This window comes from Lithobates pipiens, unplaced genomic scaffold, assembly GCF_037356315.1.
Source record: "Lithobates pipiens isolate NorthernLeopardFrog02 unplaced genomic scaffold, aLitPip1_a1.2 Scaffold_30, whole genome shotgun sequence".
Taxonomy (NCBI): Eukaryota; Metazoa; Chordata; class Amphibia; order Anura; family Ranidae; genus Lithobates; species Lithobates pipiens.
This window is the reverse complement of record NW_027507791.1, coordinates 137,019,175-137,044,393: the sequence shown is the minus strand read 5'-3', so window position 1 is coordinate 137,044,393 and position 25,219 is coordinate 137,019,175. Positions and strand designations below refer to the sequence as shown.

The window sequence follows — 25,219 nt, the reverse complement described above, 5'->3', positions numbered from 1 at the left end:
AACATATTGGTTTAATTTTAGATGCATCATGGTTCTTCCTTATAATTGAATATAAATTGAATATCATTTTATTTTTATTTTTTTTTACATTTTTGAGAACTAGTTTTACCTACACACAAAAGGCACTATCGCCGAGGTAAATTTTGCCCCCAACCCAAGAACATTGTTTTTCAGGAGGTACATAGATGACTTAAGCCTCATACCCGCGATCAGATTGTTGGCCATCAAAGTGTCACTTTTGTCCAAAGGGCATGTGCTAGGAACTTGTCTTGCATTCAAACGGTACACAATTGTCAATCCAATTGTGTGTACGAGGTATTATATAGGACAGCCATCAGTCCACCGTTGCAGATTTTGTCACCCACTGCAGTTACAAGAATTCTGGTCTGTCTTTCACATATGTAACGGATACCAAATATTCGTTTTTCCTAGACATCGAGTTAGGTTATATTGATCTCACCATCACATCAAAAAACCACTTCAAAAGTTCAGCAAGTAATTTGTATATCCAATTTAAGTTCTGCCACTACACTAGGTGGAAAAGAAATATTCCCTGGAAAAAGTTGCTGTCCAATCACGATCCAGCATCTGTCTGCTTTATTACCCAATTTCATTCAAAATAAAGACACATGGAAAACTTGAAGAGCCAGGGGTGTTCCAGGAAATTTGCCAATGTTGGGAATGGCCAGAACTTGACCTATTGGCATGCAGGTTCAACAACAAGCTACAGCAATTTGTGTCCCGAACAAGGGGTCCTCTGGCAATCGGAGCAGATGCTCTGATAGTTCCATGGAGCCAGTACTCCTGGTTTATGCTTTCCCTCTGATCCCTCTCCTTCCACATTTGTTGGGCAGGATTTGGAGAGAGAGGGTTCCAGTCATTCTGGTGGCACCACCCTGGCCCAGAAGGCCCTCGTTTCCGGAGATTGTGAGACTGACAATAGATGGGCCATGGACGCTTCTACGTTGCCCCAAACGAACTGTGTCGAGATCCTATATTCCACCCCAATTTATAGTCTCTAAATTTGACGGCATGACTATTAAAGCCAGGGTGCTGAAGGACCAACGGCATCTCGGGACCAGTAGTGTCTGCCCTAGTGAATGCTAGAACCACGACAGGGTCGTATTACGACCGGTTTCATCCTTTTTGCCAAAAGTGGTGTCAGCCTTTTAAATCGGGACATTATTTTGCCATCATTTATTTTTTTTTTTTCTCCACCTCGTTCGATGGAAGAGAGAACTGCATTCATTGGACGTTGTCTGGGCAGTTAATGTTTATTTGTCTAGTTCTGCGGGGTTTTCGAGGATCAGACTCCTTTTTTTTTTTTCTTTTACCAAAAGGACCCAAGAAGGGGCAGGCAGCTTCCAAGGCTTTTATTGCCAATTGGGTCCGTCAATTGATTGTTTAGGCCTACGGTCTAAAACATAAAGCTCCTCCCTTTGGGGTGAGAGCTGATTCTACCAGGGGTGTAGGGACCTCCTGGGCTTTTTCGCCATCAGGTATCTGTGGCTCAGATTTGTAAGGCTGCTACCTGGTCTTCAGTGAATACGTTCACAACATTTTATCAAGTGGATGTTCGAGCAGCCGAGGATTCGGCTTTCGGCTGCAGTGTACTGCCGGCTGCTATACAAGTTCTGATGGCTATTTGGCAGTGTGTCCCTCCCCTCAAGGCTATTGCTTCGGGGCATCCCAGCAGGTAATGTATATTACCCTGACTGTGTCCCATGATAAAAGAAAATAGGATTTTTTTGTCATGCTTACCTGTAAAATACGTTTCCTTGAGTACATCATGGGACACAGAGGTCTCTCCCTTTTGAGGATTCATGCTTGCTACAAAACCTGAAGTACTTCCTGTATGGAAGGGGTTGTATAGGGGATCATTTCCTGTCTAAAGACCTTTTGATCTGCCAGTGTCCCTTCAACTGGAGTATAACCCAGCAGGTAATGAATATTAGCCTGACTGTGTGTCCTATAATGTATTCAAAAATAATAATTTTTACAGGTAAGCATGACGAAAAATCTTTTTTTTTTTTGTCACAAGTGATTGAAAAGTGACAAAAAATAATTTACACAAAGTTGTCACTAAATGATGTATTGCTCAAACATGCCATGGGTATATGTGAAATTACACCCCAAATACATTCTGCTGCTTCTCCTGAATACGGGGATACCACCTGTGGGACTTTTTGGCAGTCTAGCCGCGTACAGGACCCTGAAAACCAATCGCCACCTTCAAGCTTTCTAAAGGTATACATTTTTTTATTTCACTCACTACCTATCACAGTTTGAGGCCATGAAATGTCCAGATAGCACAAACTCTCCCCCCCCCCCCCCCCCCCAAATGACCCCATTTTGGAAAGTAGGCACCCCAAGCTATTTGCTGAAAAGCGTGTTGAGTATTTTGCAGATCTCGTTTTTTGTCTCCAAGTCTTGAAAAAATGTCTTTCTTTGAGGGACGCAGCACCTTTAATCATGACCTTAGGGTTGTATCGCCACCTTCAGGAAAAGAGTAGGCAGAACATGTAAAAACAGCAAAACTGCACAGTACAACCCAGGGTGCTGTCCTGCTGGCTATAACCCCTCACTCTGCTTCCAGCAGCTCAATTTTTTCTGCCTAGTATTGGAGAAGAACCTGGCTCCCTGTGAGGACCGATGGTCCTCGGAATCTTTTATTTTTGCTGATTTTTGATTCCTGTGATCTACAATCAACAGCCTTGCTGGTTGACGGGCTGGATAATATAGATCCTGGTAGTTTGCAGACCTTAGCTATGCGCTGGGTCGGCCACGACATGGCCTGTCTGGTCCAGAGGCAGCCAAGGAGCATTATGCTGTCCGTGGAATACGTCCAGCAGTCTCTGCAGGAGGGTTAAGTATGGTTCCAACTGTCTTGGCAGGATGGTTGACTGGGAGGTGGACTAGGGGGGTCTCTCACACTCCCTTTCCCTGCTACCCATTCTAAGGGGCTGCTGTGCGACTGGCCATAGGGGATGCGGGTCTCTGGGTCCTGGCAGGGAGCTGCACTGGGCGGTCTGCTAGTTTTCTCCCCGTTTTTAGGCTGTTTTTGGAGTGTCTGTGGGGACTACCTGCCGTGGGAACCTCGGCCATATTCTTGTAGCCACACCCAGTTTTTTAACCGCGGTCATTTTCCCGGCGTTCTCAGACGTTTTTCTTTTTCATTCATTGAAGGACACAGCTCCATTAATCTTGACCATAGGGTTATTACACCACCTTCAGGAGAGGACTAGGCAGAACATGTAATGCATGTGAAAAAACAGAACTGTACAGTTCCCTCCAGGGGGCAGTCCCTCTGGTAATAACCCCTCAGCCTGCTTCCTGCAGCTCAGTTTTTTTCTGCCTAGTGAAGAAAGACCTAGGCTCCCTGCTGGGACCATCGCTTCTGGATTTTTGCCTTTTGCACAAGATTTGAATATCCTGTGATCTCCTCCCTTTCTAATCTCCCTGTCCCTCCCCCCGATTCCTGAGCCAAGGGGTCCTCCGGGGGGCTCTGATCCTTGATTGGGGGATGTGCTGGATGCAGTCTGTGGGCTCTGAATGTGCAGCCGCCATAGTGCTGACTGCCACCATTATCTGTGTACAGTAGTTTGGACATTTTCTGTTCTGGACACTGGCATCTGTAACAGCACGGCACAACGCTTGGGGTGGGGAGTCCTACGGTGGGGCCCCCTTAGTTTGCAGCAATTAGGAGGGTGGGATTAAGCGCATTGTCCTAAGTCCCCAAGGGTGGCAGACAGGATGGGTCAGCATGTCGTAAGAAACTGGCGTTTCTTCCCCAGACCTCCCTGCAATTGCAACCGGCTTGTCTATAAACAGTGCAGTGACTTTGGACGCTTTGTTGGCGGTCCTTAAAACGTTCGTTACCAGGTTGGAGGCGGTGTGCGGGCGCAAAGGCAGTAAAAAGCAGCCCCTGCCCCCGTCCTCCGGGGAGAGTCCTGACTCACTCGGGCCCTGCAGTGACTGGCGGCCCCTGTTCTGATGTGTCAAAGGACGTAGACCAGGACCGATTGGACAGTGAGGATGACTCTGTGTCCGGGTCTGCACAAGTCAAAGCGCTAGTTGGAGCATACCCTGAAAATACAGGATGCAGCAGGATCCTCTTCTGAGGTAGAGGTCCCGTAAGCCAGCCCGAACACCTAAGGTGTTTCCATATCTGACTTATTTCCATAAGTTTATATACAAGGAATGGGGTAGCCCGCAACGGCCATTTTCGGTCCCAAAAAGAATGACGGTGCGCTACCCCTTTGAGGAGAGCCTTAAAAAATGGTTGGCTCCCCCGGTCATGGATCCCCCAGTATCCAGGTTAAATAAAGTAACCACTAACCCGGTAGAAGGGACTCCTGCATTTAAGGACCTACCAACAGAAAGGTTGAGGCAGTGGCCCGGTCCATGTTTACGGTAGTGGAGTAATCGATACGACTGGTACTGGCCACAGGATTGGTGTCGCAGACGCTTACTGAGTGGGCAAAACTATTGCACCGTGAATTGGAGAAGCAGCAGTCTTCTCCTGTCTGCGTGGATCTAGCAGACCAGTTAGTGCACGACCTTTAAATATGTTTTTGACGCGGCCCTGGATATGCTTCCCTTGCTCTCCAGAGCATCAGTATCAGCAGTGGTGCTGCGGCGCCTGATCTGGCTGAAATGCTGATCTGCGCACCAGGCATCTAAAAAAATAAATAAAAATAAAAAAGCCTTGATGGATTTACCCTTCCTTGGTGAGCGGCTGTTTGTAGAATCGCTGGTTGATGTTAAGAATATCACAGGTGGGAAGAGCACTTTGCTCCCACAGTCCAGGAAGGGTAAGGAGCCACGCTGCAGGCAAGGGCCCTCAATTTCCACTCAAGAGGCTTTTTCGTCTGCCGGGGACTTGAGCAAAATGCTCCTAGTCTGACAGGGCGATTACTGAGGGACAGAAGCATCCCTGGACTCGCAAAAGTGCTACCACATGAAGGTTTTCCCCCACCCGACACGCAGGTGGGGGGGGGGGGGTCGCCTTCGAGAGTTTGCAGTCCGGTGGTCCTCTCGGCTGTTTGACCAATGGGTCTGCGAACTGATTTCATCAGGCTACAAGAGTTCATCTCTTGACCACCAAACGGATTTTTCCCATCCATCATACCCTTACTCCCGGCTTGCCAGGAGGCCCTATTTGGGGCAGTAGGGGACCTGCTCAGATGTAGGGTGATGGTACCTGTTCCAGAAACAGGTTTCAGGGATTCTATTGTTTGTAGTCCCCCAAAAAAAGGCATACATCCAATCTTGGACCTAAAAGCCCTCAATTGCTTTGTGAAAGTACAGAGGTTCAGAATGGAATCAGTTCGCTCCATAGTCGCTGCATTGCATCAGGGGGACTCCATGGCGTCTCTGGATATCCAGGACGCGTACCTGCACATACCCATATGCTTCAGGCATTAGAGGTTTCCGCGATTTGCAGTTTGTGGTTCTCCCCTTTGGCTTGGCTTCAGCACTCCGAGTCTTTACCAAGGTATTGGCTCCAATTCTGGTGTTGTTGCGAAAACGTGGGATTGCAATTGTGGATTACCTAGACGATCTTAGAGCAGCTTCCGCCTCAGAATTAAGGGAGGATGTGGCGATCACCATGCAAACCCTGCAGGAATTTGGATGGGTGCTGAACTTCAAAGTCGGTACTTGTGCGATTCAACACCTGGAGTACCTAGGCTTACTGCTGGACTCCGTGGAAGCAAGAGTGTTTCTCTCTTCAGACAAACTGCAGACTCTGAGCCGCGGTGAAGCTGTTGATGAAATGCCGGTGGTCTAAGCTGCGCTTATGCATGCGGGTCCTGGGCCTCATGGTGGCCTCCTTCGAGGTGGTACCATACGCCCAATTTCATACCAGAGTCTTGCAGAAGGAGATTTTGGCAAAATGGGACAAATCTCCATTATCCTTGGATTGGCAGATTCGGGTGAGCCAGTTAAGGACTCTCTTTGGTTGAGATCTCCAGCCCTTCAGTCCGGGAAATCGTTCCTTCCTCTTCATTGGACAGTGATCATGATGGATGCCAGCCTGACCGGCCTGGGGTGGAGTACTGGGAGTACAGTCGACCCAGGGCCTCCGGCAACTGGGATTCCTCCCTCGGCCAATTAATGTGCTTGAACTTCGAGCGATCAGGCTATGCCTCTCCACATGGTCGATGAGACTACAAGGACGGCCGATCAGGATCAAGTAAGACAACGCCACGGCATTGGCATATGTCAACCATCAAGGAGGAACAAGAAGCTTGGCTGCAGCACGGGAGGTCACTCACATCCTTTGGTGGGCAGAGTGGCACGTGTCGGCCATATACATCCCGGGAGTAGAAAATTGGCAGGCGGACTATCTAAGTCACCAGATGCTTGACCCAGGAGCATGGTCACTGCATCAGGAGGTGTTCAGGCTTCTTGGCTGTGGTGGTGCACACCAGATGTGGATCTCCTGGCCTCTCGACTCAATCGAAAGGTGCAGAGGTTCGTGTCCAGAACAGATCCCTGGGTGGACGTGTGAGACGCGTTGGTGGCTCCATGGGAGCAGTAACGGCTGATTTTCTCATTCTCTAGTGAGCACTTTTATTCAAGGGGTCCGGCATGTAGATCCACTGGTGCGTCCACCTTTACACCTGTAGGATCTGAACCTGGTACTATCGGTGCTTCAGAAACCGCCGTTTGAGAACATCAGAGAAATTCCCTTGTTGACTCTCAGAAAGTGGTCTTCCTAGTGGCCATTACACCGGCCAGAAGGGTTTTGGAACTGGTGGCCTTGTCTTGAAAGTCACCCTATCTGGATATCCATAAGGATAAGGTGGTGTTGCTTCAGTAACCTTTTCTGTCGAAGGTGGTTTCGGTGTTTTTCATCAATGAAGACATTGTGTTACCGTCTGTGTCCTAAACGGACACATCCTCAGGAGGTGGCCCTTCATTCCCTGGACGTGGTCCGGGCTCTAAGGCTATATTTTTCTGCCACCGCTCTCTTTCAGAAGTCGCTCTGTTAGTTTCGGTAGCTGGTCTGAAAAAAGGTATGGCGGTCCCGTCGGTCACCATTTCTAGGTGGATCAGACAGATCTTGGTACAGGCCTGCGCCTTGAAGGGGCAGGTGCCCCCCTTTCCTGTCATGGCCCATTCCACCAGGGCAATTGGAACCTCTTGGGCTTTCCGACATCAAGCATCAGTCTCTCAAGTGTGTAAGGCAGTGACTTGGTCATCCGTTCACACTTTTACCAAATTCTACAAAGTGGATGTAAGCACATCGTCTGATGCCTGTTTTGGCCGCAAAGTTTTGCAGGCGGCTGTGTAATGTTGCAATTCTGCACTCTTTACTCTGGTTTTAATTTTTTTTTTTTTTTTTTATAGTTACTTTTGAGTACAATGCACTGTTGCATTGTTGAACGCAAAGGCCTGATGCGGTTAGATAAGGTGGTGCTTTCCCCTGTTAGGGAGCACTTCTGGTTGTGGGTGAAGTTTTTATGCTGTTCCCACCCCTTGTTATGACACTGCTTGGGGATGTCCCCATGGCCAAGATTAATGGAGCTGTGTCAGTGAAGGAAAGAGAAAATAGGATTTTTGTACTAACCGTAAAATCCTTTTCCCTAAAGTTCACTGACTGACACAGCACCCTCGCTGTTTACGTCATACTGCTTGTTGACATACTTAGCTGCAGGAAGCAGGCTGAGGGGTTATTACTGGAGGGACCGCCCCCTGGTCGGAACTGTAAAGTTGTTGTGTTTTTTTCACACGTGTAACAACCCTATGGTCAAGATTAATGGAGCTATGTCAGTCAGTGAACTTCAGAGAGAAGGATTTCAAGGAGTACAAAAAAAAATCCAGAAGTTTTTGTAAACTGCTGGAAAAAATTAGCATATATTTTTTTTTTTTTTTTTAACAGTTGTCCATTTATAAGATATTTCCAACACATAGCATGTACATAGCAAAACTGACACCCCAAAATACATTCTGCTACTCCTGAGTATGGCGATACCAAATGTGCGAGACTTTTACACAGCCTGGCCACATACAGAGGCCTAACATTGAAATAGCACCGTCAAGCGTTCTACATGCATAAATTGCACATCTAATTTCTCAACCACCTATTACATTTTGGAAGTTTTTAGAAAACGTGAAAAAAAATTAAAATACGTTTTGGATTTAAAAAAAAAAAAAAAAAAAGTTGTCAATTTATGAGATATTTCCAACACCTACCATCTACATAGCAAAACTGACACCCCAAAATACATTTACTCCTGAGTTTGGCAATACCACATGTGTGAGACTTTTACACAGCCTGGCCACATACTGAGGCCCAACATCCAAGTAGCACTGTCAGGTCTTGTAGGAGCATAAATTACACAAATTCCTGCCAACCTATCACATTTTTGAAGGCCCTTCATAATTCTAACACATAGCATATACTGTACATACCAATTAAAAACCAAAACACATTTTGCTGAGCAAAGAGTAAAGAAAAGATTACCTGTGGTTTTAGTAGTGCAGTGGTCCACAGAGGAGAGCATCGGTCCAGGCAGCCGGTGGGAACGTGGACAGCGACAGCAAACTAGGCAGCAGGAATAGTCAGTGCAGGTAGAGATGTCAGCACAGCCAAAGCATTGGTCCAGATAGCAGGCAGGGATGTGGTCAGCAGCAAAATGATCGTCCATGCAGCAGGCAGGAATACTGTCCATAGTTAGTACATGCAGCAGGCAGAGGTATGGTCAGCCCAGCCAGAGTATTTGTCCAGGGAGCAAGCTTAGGGCATCAGTCAGGAAAGACTGGGGACAGGTAGGCTTCTCCCACCCAAATCGCTTTGAAGCCTCCAGACAACCAGACCCTGTTCTGGGAACACAGAAAACCAAAAACGGTTTTTCTGAACTCCGAACACTATTCTAGAGCCCCTCACATATGCGAGACCCCTGTGTAGCAGGGTAAAAGATCAGTCCAAGGGACAGGCAAAAACGTGGTCAACAGGTCAAGGTCGGTGCAGGTAAAAGGCAGAAATAGACGGTAGGCAGAGGCATAGTCGATACAGTCCAAGGTCAGTTCATGTGAAAGGCAGAAATATGGCGGATAAACAATTCAGAGGGTAGGCAGAGGTATAGCCAAGAAACGGGCCAGGGTCTGTTCACATGGAAGACAATGATATGGTTGGTTGAAGCAGGGAAATATTCATGACAAATATTGAAAACTGGGAAATGGCAGTAATAGAAATATGGGCTAATAGTTTTCCAGTGTGATATCGCTTGACGCATTCTCCGATGCAAAGGCCAGGTTGGGAGGGACAGTCGGGACAATGGAAGCTGGTATCTTTCCTAATTCATCTTTTGGTGCACACCCGACACTTTTTTTGGTGTCTTCTTCCGGATCCTGATGGTGGAATATGGTCTGGAAAATTACGCTCATGTAGTCTGCTGACAGAATCGGAGGGAATACTTGTTGGTAGATCAGGGAAGTGATGATGTCTTCAATAAACTTTATGAAGGTGGTGGTTGGTTGTTGATTTTTGGTAGATGATGAAAGAATTTAAAAGGGCCAAATGGAAAAAAAATTGCGAAAGATTGTTGAAAGAGAGGGCTGCAACATTTGATTGCTTAAATCCAGCCCCACCCCCCAATAAATGTATTAGATTCGTTCATACAGGTAGGCTTGTGAACGGGACCGTGTATGCAAAGTTCAACCAAGGTGTCATCGTGGATGGTGGCTATGATGTATGTCTTTCCTATCCCTCCACTTCACTGCCAACACTTCCTCAAGCTTTGCGATTTCCCCCCTTTTGAATGGTTGTGGTGACAAGACACTGTGGGAAGCCCTTTCGGATTTTCCTTGTTGTACCACAGGCCACAGTTTAAATTTTTTTTGGTACAGGTGGCGGAGAAGGGGCAAACTGGTGTAATAGTTGTCCATGTAAATATGATACCCCTTTTGGAGGAGTGGAAATGCCAACTCCCAAACTATTTATTTTCTCTTATATTCACCGACTGACACTGCTCCTCTCTTAGCCATTGGGCTGTTACGCCACCTTTTAGGAGAAGACTAGGCAAAACGTTATGAAAAACACAGAACTTTTAGTTCCGCCTAAGGTGCAGTCCCTTAGATAACAACCCCCCCAGCCTGCCATGCAACCATCAGTGTTATTTTGCCTAGTGAAGAAGGACCTAGGAACCCTGACGGTCCCATCGGTTCGTGTTGGTGTTTTTTTTTTTTTTTTTTTTTTTTTTTTTTCTGCAGTAGCTTTGCTTTTTGCGCAAGATGAAAGATCCTGCGATCTGCTATCAACAGCCGGCTGGGTGACAGGCTGGATTCCCTTATCCTTGTAGTCTCCCCAGCCTGGCCAACGAGTGAGTGCAGACCAGAGCTCCGTGCTGGTTCGGCCACGACGTACCTTGGCTCCAGAGGTGGTCGGTGAGCTTTTATGCTCCGGGGCGCACATATGACCGGGCTACTGATGTCTGCATCAGTGTGCCAAGGTCAGCAGCCACCCCGTACTAATCGGAGAGTGGGTCTGTGATGGAAGGTCTCTCAGCTCTTCAGGACTGGTAAGTACAGCTCTCCATGCCTTGGTGGGGCTGGGCATTCCCTGGGAGGTCAATGATCCCAGTAGAGGGGACTTCTGCATTTAAGGATCCCACGGACAGGAAGGCCGAGGCAGTGGCTCGTTCCTTGTTTACGGTTGGGGGGTCAACCATGCGACCAGTACTGGCATCAGCACTTGTGTCACAGACACTGAGTGGGCAGAACTTTTGTAATACGAATTGGGAGAACAGGCTTCTCCTGTCTGCGTGGAACTAGCAGACCAACTAGTGCAAGACGCGGCCCAGGATCCTCTTCCCCTGTTATCCAAGGCTTCATTATCAGCAGTGGTGCTGAGGCGCCTGATTTGGTTAAAATGCTGGTCTGCTGATCAGGCATCCAAGAAAGCCCTGACACATCTTCCCATCCTTGGCGACTGGCTCTTTAGAGCCTCTTTAGATGGCATTATTAAAAATGCCACAGGTGGTAAGAGTACACTACTCCCACAGGCCAGGAAGGCTAAGGAGCCACACCGTAGGCAAGGTCCCTCATTTTCTGCTCACAAACGGCTTTTTACTTATGTTCACCGACTGACACAGCTCCCCTCTGTAACAAATGGGTTGTTAGCCTTCTCACTAGGAGAATACTAGGCATAGTTGTAATACAACATTCAGAACTCTTAGTTCCGCCCAGGGGGAGGTCTCTTGTTTAACAACCCTCCCATCTGCAGACGTACCTCAGTTGCTGCATGTGGCTGCTGAGTGGTGTATGTGTGCATATACAGGGGATCTGTGGGGTCTCACCTGAGATGGGGGCTGGCTGGCTAGAGGGGTCCTGGGTCCTTTGTGTTAAGCTCCCGGAAGGTGCCTGTGAGGGTCTGCTGTGATCTGGTGCGGCGCTGTGTCTCTGGTATCATTCTTTCTTTCTGTACCTCATGGAGCTGCTGGTGGCCATTTTAGGTGTGAGCAAGGGCAGCATGCCTTCCTGGGCTTCAGCAACCATTTTCCAAGTGATCTCCTATTCAGGAGACTGGCGGCCATTTTCTGGAACCCTGAACACGTTTTTCAGTTTTTTCTAGCAGCAGCATGACTCATGTGCTCTCACAGCCATTTTCCCTGTATTTCCTGTCTGCGTACTGGATGCTGTGCAGCCATTTTATTGAAGCCTGAGCACCTTTCTAGAACGTTTTTGGCGTTCATTCTGGCGCCTGCCACCAACACAGCTTTTGTTTCCTCTGCACTTGGGAGCACTCAGGGACTACAGGCACTACTTGTGAACAGCGCAGAACTCCTCAGGGTGGTGCGTCCGGCGGGAAAGAGCCCCTCAGTCAGTGGCAGCAAGGAGGGTGGGACCGTCACTGTCCTAAGTCCCCTTTGGGTGGCAGATGGGGTAGGGTCAGCATGGCTTCAGAAACTGGTGTTTCTTCCCCCGAAATCCAGGCAATTGCAACTGTGCAGTGCCCATGGACACCCTGACGGCAGTCCTCAATTCGTTTGTTGCCAAGATGGAGGCGGTGCGTGGGAAGAAGGGTGCATTAAAGAGGCCACTGCCGCCCCAGCCCCCCTATTCCCCCCCCCCCCCCCCCCGGTCCTCGAGAGCTCTGACGCAGACTCGGGTCCTGCTGAGGCTGGTGACCCCCTGCTCTGTCTTGTCAGACGACGCTGACCAGGACCGTTCGGACAGTGAGCATGAGTCCCTGTCCAGGTGTGACAAAGGGCTTTTTGGAGCTGGAGAGTGCTCGAGGTAGATCTGTTTGCCTCAAAGGCCAATGTGAAACTGCCAAGGTTCTTCTCCCTGGATCCCACAGATGGCAACATCAGAATGGACACGTTCAATCAAAGCTGGGCACACCAGCTGTGTTATGCATTCTTTCTGACCGCTCTAATACCAAAGTTGAGCCAAAGCATCAGGGAAGAAAGGGCAACAGCGATACTCGTAGCACCTCACTGGCCCCAGAGAACATGGTTCGGTCACTCGAAGAAACTGTCTTCAGCCACACCTTTATACAGCAAGACCTACCAGGCCTCCTATCACGAGGGCCAGTCAATCACCCGAATCACAAACTCGTGAAGCTTTCGGCTTGGTTACTGAGAGGGTGAGGCTGCAAAAAAAAGTCTGACAGTGTGATTGACCCCATTCTAGCCAGCAGAAGGACCCCATAACTAGAGTGAGAAGGAAGTTTGTCTCCTGGTGCGGGATCAAACCGGATTCCAACAGAGAATCATCCCAGTGATTTGGGATTTCCTGAAGGAGGGAGCCGACTTGAACCTCTCTCAAAGCATGCTTAAGGTACAAGTGGCAGCACTCTCCCCCTGCCTAGTCACCAGATTAGCAGAGGACCCCTTTAGAGATTCCTGATTTTGTTAAATAGAGCCAGACCCACTAAAGTCGGCAGAATTGACATGGGACCTCCCCACAGTGCTCAGAGGATTCCTCTCTCCATCATTCAAACCACTGGAGGAGTGCTCAGATAAAAATCTTGCACTAAAAACTGCACTCTTAGTGGCCCTAGCATCAGCCAAGGGGAGTGGGTGAAAGTCTTAAGGTTCTTTACATGGTGGAACCCTACTGACTGATCCAGACAGATAAAATAGTCCTCTCGCCAAACCAATTTCTTCAACCAAAAGTCTCTTTAACCTTTCACAGGATGCAGAATGTGAATATAAAAAAATACACACTAAATCGAGCCTCTCTTAAAAAAAAAAAAAAAAAAACCCTATAAAGGAACCATCCAGTTTGCTCCAGGAGGGGACAAATTCCCTCCTGATCCTCAGAAGACAATCTGATAATCCCTGGATCAACAATCTCTGGTGTTTGTTTCCTATAAATTTTAATATCCAGTTATGCTTTGTTCATTTAGATATGCATCCAGCTCTTTTTAGAACCATCTCCTGAGCTGACCAGCACTAGGTCTTGAGGGCTGTTTGCCACATAGATTTTATTTTTAGCCTTTTAAACTGATTGCCCATGGAAATATATTTTTCCAGTGTGTTCACATTGTTGATTTGAACAATTCCCACTTCTGAGTCCATTGATGCCAATATTAAGTCTTGGCGAGTTTCAAAAAATTACTATCTTAAAGTTGTGTTTTAAACTTTTCAGTATGTGCTTGTTTACAGCTAACATTAAGGGAAATCATGTTATGGTCACTGCTACCCAAATGTTCTTTTAATATAAACATTGCTAATAAGTTCTGCATGGTTTGATATGTCCAGCAGAGGTAGTGGTACACATGTTGTCAATGCAGTACAGCAGCCAAATGCAACCTATTCAAGTGAATGGAGCCAGTGGGCAAAAGGTACCCAGGAGGTGACATATTGCCTCCCAGCTAGTTAAATGCCCTCTGAAAGCGACTCACCTTTTTACAGAGCGTCTAAAGTTAACAGCTGAGTTCTCTTGATGCTAATGAGGTTATTAATAAAGAGCTCGAGCCCAATGGACAGACAAGCATGTTGGCAGTGAAAGACTTGACTGATCTCCATTTTAAGTGCTACTCAAGTTTGAAGTGCAAAATGTTAGTGTGAAATTATGTATTGCAAATTCTTTAAACGATTTACCTGATGTGTGTTTGTTTTTTTGTTGTGTTTTTATTTTATTTTTATTTTTTAGCTTTGCAGAATGGGATATGGTTAATTGGACAGACACAAAAGCAACATTTGTTTTTCTGCATGATTCCTTGGAACTTACAGTCCTATTCGGAGAGGAGATTGGTAAGTGATGTATTGAAACCACAAAAAATGCTTTGCTCTTGGGTGATTTGGCAAGATTACTAGGTTGTTAAAACTGGGCATCTCTTTACTGTTGGCATATAACTACCTCCCATAGCTCGCTCAAATCCTCTCGATGGAGGTCTTGACATGGAGTAGATATGTTAAAAAATAAAAAAAAACCTGCATTAGGAGCAAGGAACAACCAATAATGTAAACCTGCCAGTGTCAGATCATGATGGTGGCAAGTGTAAAATATTGACCCTTGACAAAGTTCCATTAATGTAAGTTGAACAAATTGACCCATTTTATTTGTGCAGTGCAGGACATAGGATCTAAGTAAGCAACCTGCTTTCACAAGAAGATATAGCCTTCCAAAACCAGCAAATACTTGAGCCAAGGCCACTGCATGTTGATGGGGCACCTCAACTACTTAAAGTTGGGGGAGCCCTTTGATCCCACATGCCTTAAAATGCCTTAATATCTGGGGTCAGAACGTTGTTTCTATGGACTACAAAATTTAGTTTTCCAGTATAACATTTATACCACGTCATGCTGTCCAACTCTTCTACTTCCCCTTTCAAGATGGTTGGATCTGCTTTTGGCTGTCCAAATGGCTTTTGAGCCAATTGGTCGTTACCTCTCTACCAGCAGGAAATGTCCACGTAAACCTTTGTACAGTTCCAAAACTGAATGGAGCATGGTCTATTCTGGATTTGATGTTTCTCAAATTGTTCTAATGAGTTCAGAGGTTTTGCATGGAAAATGCCAGCTCAGTCAGATATCTCTGGTACCAGTCTACACATTTTCCATATTGCTTCATCAGCCGGGATTTCACCAAACTGCCCGCCCAGTTTTTGCTGTGTTCCATTTTCTGGGGATCCACATTGTGTGGCACCTGTGTGATCCCCTTTGAAAGTATGAGCTTTTCCAGTTTTTGTTACTCAACACCATATAGGTTCTGCAGGGATTCAATTGAAACGTTAACCTGCAGAAGTAGTCTGTGGTCCCAGCTCGCAGATTGGTGTATACAGGTCTGCTGCTGCACAAAAATTTGTCCAGAACCGATCTGCCTTGGAACAAACCTCTGTCCCTTTGTTTTCCATTCCAACTTCTTTGTGGCCAGAGGGAATTCCAAGGTTTGTACTTGCATATATGTGTCTTGGGTCTAATGGTAGCCTCCTATGAGCCAGTGCTATATGCCCCCTTTTTATCTCCAGACCGTTGCAAATCTACATTCTGGCCACGAGGGACAGATGGACTTATCCCTTGCACCACACAGTGCGTCTGAACCCCAAAGCTATAATCTCCCTGATGTGGTGGATTTCCAATCCAGCACTTTAGTTAGGGACTGCTTTTCCACCACAGTTGTAGAAGGGTCACATGACTGATATCAAGCCTTGGAGCAGTCCTGCACCTTATCGATGCATGCGATTTGTTAATCGGAGGTGGCTTGCCAGCCAATCAATGTTCTGAAACAAAAATGTGCAGTTAGACAAGGCCATGGCTGTGGCTTACGTCCATCATGGAGGCACCAAAAGTCATGCTTTAAGGGAAGCAAACTTGATCCCCTCTTGGGCAGAACTACATTCTTGTCCTGTCCACCGTTCACATTCCAGGCGTGGAAAAGTGGCAGACGGACTTTTTTGGACATCAGCATTTGGATCTAGGGGAATATTTGGAGGTCTTTCAAGCTCTTTGCCACAGGTAGGGAACAACAGATGTTAACCTTCTGATGTCCAGATTCAAGAACAAATTAGACAGAATCTGGAACTTTCGGTCCGCAGATACAACACTCTGGTAATGCTGTGGGATCAGTTCAATCTTGTCTATGCCTCTGTTAATACCCCCGGCACCCCAACACCCCCCCCCCCCTTCGCTTTTCCTGTGTCTATTTCACAGTCGAGGAGGTGGGCGTCCTCGTACCAAATTGGCCATGTGGGGCAGTGAAGAGTCCCATACGTATTGTTTGCTATAGTCTGCCAAGAGGGATTGTACCCTGAACGGCGTCCAAGTGCGGGGATGGCCTGTAATACACCCGGACAGCTCTGAATCCTGTAAGCAGTGGGGATGATTTACTAAAGGCAAATATACTGTGCACTGCAAGTGCAGTTGCTCCAGAGCTTGGTAAATGATATAAAATGTTTACTTTACAAAGATTACCCAATCACATGGCAAGAAAAGTAAAAAAATAAAAATAAAACCTGCATCTTTGCTTGCACATGATTGATCTAAATCAGCAGAGCTTCTCCTCATTTACTGAGATCGAGCAAATGCACTAGTAGTGCACAGTATATGTGCCTTTAGTAAATCAACCCCAGTCACTCCATGGTACATTGTACCAGGTGACAGGGTATAACCACTTGCAGACCGGACCATTTTGCTGGTCAAAGACCAGACCACTTTTTGCGATTCGGCGCTGCGTCGCTTTAACTGACAATTGCGCGGCCGTGCGACGTGGCTCCCAAACAAAATTGACGTCCTTTTTTTCCCACAAATAGAGCTTTCTTTTGGTGGTATTTGATCACCTCTGCGATTTTATTTTTATTTTTTGCGCTATAAACAAAAATAGAGCGACAATTTTGAAAAAAACGCATTATTTTCTTACTTTTTGTTATAATAAATATCCCCCAAAAATATATAAAAAAACATTTTTTTCCCTCAGTTTAGGCCGATACGTATTCTTCTACATATTTTTGGTAAAAAAAATCGCAATAAGCGATTATTGATTGGTATGCGCAAAAGTTATAGCGTTTACAAAATAGGGATAGTTTTATAGCATTTTTATTAATAATTTTTTATTATTTTTTTTTTTTACTAGTAATGGCGGCGATCTGCGATTTTTATTGTGACTGCGACATTGTGGGGGACCCATCGGACATTTTTGACACATTTTTGTGACCATTGTCATTTATACAGTAATCACTGCTATATAAATGCAGTGATTCCTGTGTAAATGACACTGGCAGTGAAAGGGTTAACCAGTGGGTGGCAGTGTAGGGGTTAAGTGTTCCTAGGGGTGTGTTACTAACTGTAGGGGGGTTGGGCTTTCATTTAGTGTACACTGATCTCTGCTCCAATCACATGGAGCAGAGATCAGCGTCACTAGTTGCTAGGCAGAATAGAGAAATGTTGTTTATACAGCATTTCCTCCATTCGGCCGCTCCGTGAGACGATCGCGGGGATGCCCGTGGCGATAGAGTCCACGGGTCCCGCGACCGGACTCACGGGGGTCCCGACCAGCGTGGGAGCGCGCCAGCGCACTCCCGATGGCAGGGCGGAATCGAATATTGGACGTACCTGTACGCCAATATGCCTGCCCGTGCCATTCTGTCGACGTACATCGTCGTGCGCTGGTCGGGAAGTGGATAATACACATCATGTTTCCACTTTGTGAGACTCTATCCCCAACAGTATGTTGTGGTGCACAATCTGGCTTCTCTCAGCCGATGGCTCTCACTCCTGTATTTGAGCCAATAAGAAGGGAGATGGCCCCTGCTCTCGTGCACATCTCTGGATCGAGATCAGGCTTCAGTAAGGATTAAAGTTATTCTAAAGTCTCCTTTTTTGTTTTTATAGAAAAAAACAAAGTGGATTTGCACAGAGCAGCCCAGATCTTTCTTTTCTCGGGTCCCTCTTCGGAGCTCCTGGCCCCTCCCTTCTGTTGAGTGCTACCACAGCAAGCAGCTTGCTATAGGGGCATCAAAGCCGAGCCGCAAGTCCAGGTGTCCATTCAGGCACTGAGGCCCTTTCTCTCCTCATTGACTGACTTTGGCAGCAGGAGCCACTGGCACCGTGCTGCTCTCTCAGCCAATGAGGGAAGTCCCCATCAGCCGAGCCAATCCTACACTGCTGCATCTACAGGGAGCTCAGGTAAGTAGTGGGGGGGGTCTGCTGCGCACCGAAGGTTTTTGCATTCAATGCATTAAGATCTAAAACCTTCTGCCTTTTACAAGCACTTTAAGTATGCGGGGAGTGAAAGCTGCATGCAGAAGGTCGTCTTTACCTAAATGCAGAGAGTGCATTAAGGTGGAAACTTTTTAAAAGGAGAAGTCTGACTGAGGATGTGGTTGCCATCATCCCTAATTATACAGAATACACAATTTTCAAGGCAACCATTCAAATTAAAGGTTCAGATTTTTTCTTTTATTTAAGAGAAAGCTACAAATATTTCTTTGGATAAAAATGGTATGATCCAAAACATACAAAAGCAGTATAAGCAATAAGTGGGTACTTTTTTATTTATTTTTCTGGTTTTCGGTTTATACGTTTTATGTTGTACTGTACATTTAGGCCTCATCTGATGCCTATTTCATCTGTAAGGCGTCATATACACACTGCCTGCTTGGACTGTCGGCCACGGGAATACGCAAAACTATTTTGCAGCGGTTTCCTGCGGCCGGTGGTCATAACGTTCCAATTCTGAATGGTGGTTGAAATAATATTGGACCCGTGTATGGGGCCTATTTATTGAAACGTGTGTGTAAACCCTTACAACACACTTTGACCTACAGGTAAGCCTAGATTAAGGCTTACCTGTAGGTCCAAAAATATCTCCTAAACCTATACGGTTTAGGAGATATTTGTCCGAAGACAGGCACCGCTGTCTACGGCGCAGGCGCACTGAGCGCGGCATCGTCAACGACGAAGATGCCGCGCGTGTTGGCTCCCATGCGCGGGAGTGACGTTATCGCGGCTTTGCCGAATGACAGCGGTGGAGCTGCGAGACCCCAGATGATGACCCCCAGAAGATGGATGCGCCGGACTACAGGGGACAGCGGTGACTTTGCTGGCTCCTGTGTCAGGTAAGTGACACATAATGGACTACTATGCGATGCATATTAGTCCATTATGCTTTGCCTTTGCAGGGAATGAAAGAGGAAGTAAACCCATTAGGCCGCGTACACACGCGCGGACTGTTCGCCCAACTTTGTCCGTCCAACAGTTTCAGCAAACAGTCCGCTCAAAATTAGCATGGACGGACATGCCCACACACGACGAACGAACAGTTTGCTGAAACCGTGCGCGATGACGTGAACAGCACGTACGACGGGACGAAAAATACGACGTCCTATACACTGCATTATAGCTTTCGGCGTGAAAATCCTTTCTGAGCATGCGCGCAACTTTGTTTGACGAACAAGCCTACACACGAGCGGGCTGTTCGCTGAAACAAGGTTTCAGCGGACAGTTTTTCGGAATTTCCGAAAAACCTTGTCCGTCCAACTGTCCGCTGAAACTGTCCGCTGAAAGCCCACACACGAGCGGACTGTCTGCCCAAACACTGTTCAGCGGACAAAGTTGGGCGAACAGTCCGCCCGTGTGTACGCGGCCTTAGGGTTTACATCCTCTTTAAGATGGAATAAATCCACTTGTGAAAAATACAATAAAGGTGTGGCTCTTAGATGCAAATAGTAATAAAGTGAATAGTAACAAAGTAAAAATTATCTTAAATAAAATATAGCAGTCCAGTGTGATAAAATCACAACATGTTAAAATCTTCCAATGCAGAGTTCCAAAATCTTTCACCACTTCACTACACCTCAAAAAGGTGTATGTGCACTTACCAGAGGTGTTTGACCCTTTTTTACAGGTAGGTCACAAAGCACTTGTTGCTCTCTGAAGCAAAGGACCCCCTGGGTATATGCGAGTGGTTCCTCCAATTTTTGTAGTCACTTATATGTAAGATGATTAGATGGGAGATAAATGTAAAGTATCATAGTGCAGTATGTTTATTTAAAAGCTTGGTAATAGAGTAGATTACACTCACGTTTGTTGGTGCCTGGATGCCAGCACCTACATATGCAGCGTGTATGGGAATAAAGTAACACCGCTGCTACCAGCAAAAAGCCGTCTCTCACTCTGGTTTTCGGCCCAGACGTGATGTCGCACAGGACCTAGAATGGACGGTCTCAAGCTCCGATGTAAATTTTGCCTCCAAAATGGCACCTTCAGGAAGTGATTTGCGGCCATTTCTGGCAGAAGGTTTTAGATCTTAATGCATTCTATGCATTAAGATCTAAAACCTTCTGTGCGCAGCAGCCCCCCTACTACTTACCTGAGCTCCCTGTAGATCCAGCAGAAGATTTTAGATCTTAATGCATAGAATGCAAAAACCTTCAGTGCGCAGCAGCCCCCTTACTGCTTACTTGAGTTCCCTGTAGATCCAGCGGTGTAGGATTGACTCATCTAATGGGGACTTGCCACCTCATTGGCTGAGACAGCAGCACAGTGCCATTGGCTCCTCCTGCCAAAGTCAGTCAATGAGGAGAGAAAGGGGGCAGGGCCAGGCTGAGCCTTCTTGGCTCAATGGACACCTGGACTTGCGGCTCGGCTTCGATGCCCCTATATGCCGTTTCTGAAAGGATATTAATAACTGATCATTTCGATTGGTAAGTTTCCACTAAAATAAAGAGCAGGCAAATCAACTGTCTATAGGCTAATGAATTTAACTATCCCTTCATGCTGGTTGTTGCTCCCCTAACAGCAGCTCCTAAATTCTGGTAAAAGCCCATGTGTACGTTGACACAGACTTTTATGGAGTTGAGTTTAGGAGCTTTGGCAAGAAAAATACACGTTAAAAGCATTGTATATAGTTGTATACTAGGTGAGGTTGGGGGAAAAAAAAAAGTCCAAGTCGAACCTGTGTGTGTGTGATATGTCAGTATTGCATTGTATAGCCCTGTATATTGTGGTCGTTCAGGTACCTAGCTAAACGTTTTTTTTTTTTTTGTTTTTTTTTTATAATTATCGATGCTCACTGCTGAAACCACTGCCTGTGGAAGAGAATTCCACATCCTTACTGCTCTGAGTAAAGAACCCTCTATGCAGTTAAGTTAAACTGCTTCTCTTCTAATTTTAGTGAATGGCTGTGTGTCTTTTTAAAATAACCTTTCCTCGTAACTAAGGTCCTCCAGTCCCTGGCTAGCTTTGTTGCCCTTCTCTGGACTCTCTCCAGTTCCAGCACATCCTTCCTGAGGACGGGTGCCTGGAACTGGATGGCATACTCCAGGTGCAGCCGGACCAGTCTAGTCTTGTAGAGTGAGAGAATTATCATTTTATCTCTGGAGTTAATCCCCCTTTTAATGAATGCCAATATTCTGTTAGCTTTGCTTGCAGCAAATTGGCATTGCTGAGCCAGCCATCTACTTGCACCCCCGGGTCCTTTTCCATCCTAGATTCCCCCAGAGGTTCTCCCCCCCTAGTGAGTAGATTGCATTCATATTTTTGCCTCCCAAATGGATTATTTCACATTTTTCTACATTAAACCTCATTTTCCATGTAGCTGCCCACCCCATTAACCACTTTACCACTGGGCACTTAAACACCCTTCATAACCAGACCAATTTTCAGCCTTCGCTGCTCTCACATTTTGAATGACAATTACTCAGTCATGCAACACTGTACCCATATGAAATTTTTGTCCTTTTTTTTTCACACAAATAGAGCTTTCTTTTGGTGATATTTAATCACCGCTGGGTTTTTCATTTTTTTTTTGTGCTATAAAAGAAAAAAGACCGAAAATTCTGTAAAAAATTATTTTTTCTTAGTTTCTGTTATAAAATTTAGCAGATTAGTAATTTCTCTTTATAAATTTTGGCCAAAATTTATACTACTACATATCTTTGGTAAAAAGAAGTACAAATTGGTGGATATTATTTGGTCTTTGTGAAAGTTAGGGTCTACAAGCTATGGTGCCAATATCTGAAAATTGATCACACCTGAAGGACTGACGGCCTTTCTCATTTCTTGAGACCCTAACATGCCATAAAATGACAAATACCCCCCAAATGACCCATTTTTGGAAAGAAGACATTCCAAAGTGTTTAGTAAGAGGCATGATGAGTTATTTGAAGTCGTCATTTTTTCCTAAAATTCTTTGCAAAATCAAGATTTTTTTTTTTTCACAAAATTGTCATATTCCCAGGTTATTTCTCACACACAGCATATGCATACCACAAATTACACCCCAAAACACATTCTGCTATTACTCCCGAGTACGGCGATACCACATGTGAGACTTTTACACAGCATGGCCACATACAGAGGCCCAACATGCAGGGAGCACCATCAGGTGTTCTGGAGCACCCAGGCCAATTCTGACATTTCTCTCCTACATGTAAAAATCATCATTTATTTGCTCGAAAATTACATAGAACCCCGAAACAACATGTTTTTTTTAAGCAAAGACCCTACAGAATACAATGGTGGTCGTTGCAACTTTTTATCACACACGGTATTCGCGTAGCAATTTTTCGAACGCATTATTTATTTATTTTTTTTGGAAAAAAGTTTTGTGCTTAAAAACAAAACCGTAAAGTTAGCCCAATTTTGCATAATGTGAAAGATGATGTTACGCTGAGTAAATAGATACCGAACATGTCACTCTTCAAAATTGCACACGCTCTTGGAATGGCGCCAAACGTAGCTACTTAAAAATCCCCACAGGCGACGCTTTACATTTTTTTTTACTGGTTACATTTTTTGAGTTACAGAGGAGGTCTAGGGCCAAAATTATTGCTCTCGCTCTACCGTTTGCAGCGATACCACTCACATGTGTGGTTTGAACACGTTTTCATATGTGGGCGGGACTTGCGTATGTGTTCGCTTCTGCATGCGAGCACATGGGGACAGGGTCGCTTTAAAAACATTTTTGTTCATTTTAGTTATTTTAGTTTGATGTTTTTTTCCCCAAAAATTAATTTTTTTGATCACTTTTATTCCTATTACAAGGAATGTAAACATCCCTTGTAATAGGAATATGGCATGAAAGGTCCTCTTTACAGTGAGATATGGGGTCATTAAGACCCCGCATCTCACCTCTAGACTGGGAAGCCTGAAATAAAAAAAAGATTCTGGCTTTGATCGTATTGGTGAGTCGGTAAAAGCACCGGAGGGCGGCGGGAGGGGGAGGACGTCCCCTCTCACCTCCTGTAAGAACTATCAAGCAGCGGAACAGTCACTATGATTGTTCTTATGGTGCAGGGAATTGCTGGCTGAAAAAGCTGATATCTGAATGCCAGTAGCTACAGGCATCATTCAGATATTCCCACACAAAGTCAAGGACATCATATGACGGCCGGTGGGCAGGAAGTGTTTTTTTTAACATAGTTGTCCATTTATACAATATTTTAACACATAGCATGTACATACCAAAAATGACACCCCAAAATAGATTCTCCTACTCCTGAGTACGGCGATACCACATGTGTGAGACTTCCACAGCCTGGCCACATACAGAGGCCGAGTACAGCCAAGCATGGCCGAGTATGGCAGACTATTGAGTATTGGCAGGGTATTGCAGAGTATTGAGGGGTTCATTTTCGGTGAGCAGCGATGTGGGCATTGCAGATCCAGCCTATAGCCCTGCTGACACCGATCTCTTCCCCCTCTGCTGTATCGATCGGTACAGAGAGGAGGGAGGAACATGATGCCGGTTTGTTTACAAGTGATCGCTCTGCCATTTGACAGAGCGATCACGTGGTAAACGGCCGGCGGTCACGGATGCTCTCAAATGCGCGGCCAAGGGGGCACGTGCGTGAGAGGAATTCTGGGAGGGCGTCATATGACAGCCTCTCAGAGTTAAACAACCGCCCTGTAGCTGTCATTCGGCTATGGGCCGGTTGTTAAGTGGTTAATTTGTTCACATCTTGCAAGGTTTCCACATCCTGCGTAAAAATTATTGCCCTGCTTAGCATTGTCTGCAAATACAGAGATTTAAGCTGTTTATCCCATCCTCCAGGTTATTTGTGAATAGATTGGTCGCTGGGCAGAACCCTGGGGGACCCCGCTTTCCACACCAGACCATTCCGAGTACTCACCATTGATCACTACACTCGGAACTCTCCCTTTTAGCCAGTTTTCAATCCATGTACTCCATGCAGACAGACCTTAGTTTGTACAGTAAACGTTTATGGGGAACTGTATCAAATGCCTTTGCAAAATTCAGATACACCGTGTCTACGGACCTTCCTTTATCTAGATGGCAGCTTATCTCCTCATAGATGGTTATTAGGTTGGTTTGGCAAGAACGATTTGTCATGAATACATGCTCATTGCTGCTAATGATACCTTTTTCAATACTAAAATCTTGTATAATAGTACCTTATCCCCTCCAAGAGCTTGGATACTATTGATGATAGGCCAACTTGTCTGTAATTCCCAGGCATGTATCCTGTCCCTTTTTTAACCATTGGAGCTACATTGGCTTTTCTTCAATCTGCTGGTACCATTCCAGTAAGTAAACTGTAATAATTGGGAACAATGGTCTGGCACTTGACGGAGTTCCTTAAGGACCCTTGGGTGCCGTCCATCTGGTACTGGTGACTTATTAATGTTGTATTTTTCAAGCCTGTTTCTAATTCTATCCTCTGTTAGCCATGAGGTTGCTTCCTGTGACGTGACAGGAACAATAAACATTGCAGTTTTGGTTACTGAAGCCCCCCATTTCCCTCGTAAAAACTGAGAAGAATAAATTCAATACCTTTGCCATCGCACCATCCTTAGTAACCAGATTCCCTTTATCATTCTTTATAGGACCAATACGATCTGACCTCCCTTTCTTGCTATTTATATACTTAATTTCTTTATTTTTTTATTTATTTTTTTACTCTCCTCCGCTATGTGCCTTTCGCGTTCTATCTTAGCCTCCCTGATTGCACCCTTACATTTCTTGTTGTATTCTTTGTAAAGTTGGAATGCTGGTGATAATCCCTCAGCCTTGTAATTTTTTTAAGGCCTTCTCCTTTGCTTTTATATGCATTTTTATGTTAAGCAACCCAGGACTTTTTTATTAACTCTTTTTTAAATTTATTTTCCATTGGGAAGTTCTGGCTAATACCCTTATTTACTATGCTCTTAAAGCATACCCATTTTTACTCTGTTCTTTTGTTCCTAAGATTTCATCCCTTTTAGTATCTTCTACCAAGCATCATAGTTTAGGGAAGTTGGCCCTTTTGAAATTCAGTGTCTTTGTATTCCCCTTGTTTCCTATTTGTGTGATTTATACT

At 45.6% G+C, this 25,219-nt stretch overlaps 1 protein-coding gene across 3 annotated transcripts in view; it reads left to right on the top strand.

Annotated features, from left to right (window-relative positions):
- The window catches only part of KNL1 (kinetochore scaffold 1), a 288,270-nt gene that overhangs the window by 211,971 nt on the left and 51,080 nt on the right, over positions 1-25,219 (top strand). For all 3 annotated transcript variants that reach the window (XR_013264900.1, XM_077464895.1, XM_077464894.1), the window contains one exon: positions 14,113-14,213. Coding sequence is in view for 2 of the 3 variants with exons in the window: in XM_077464895.1 (XP_077321021.1) it covers positions 14,113-14,213 (101 nt within the window). In the remaining variant the exon portion in view is untranslated. The remainder of the gene's footprint in view (positions 1-14,112; positions 14,214-25,219) is intronic.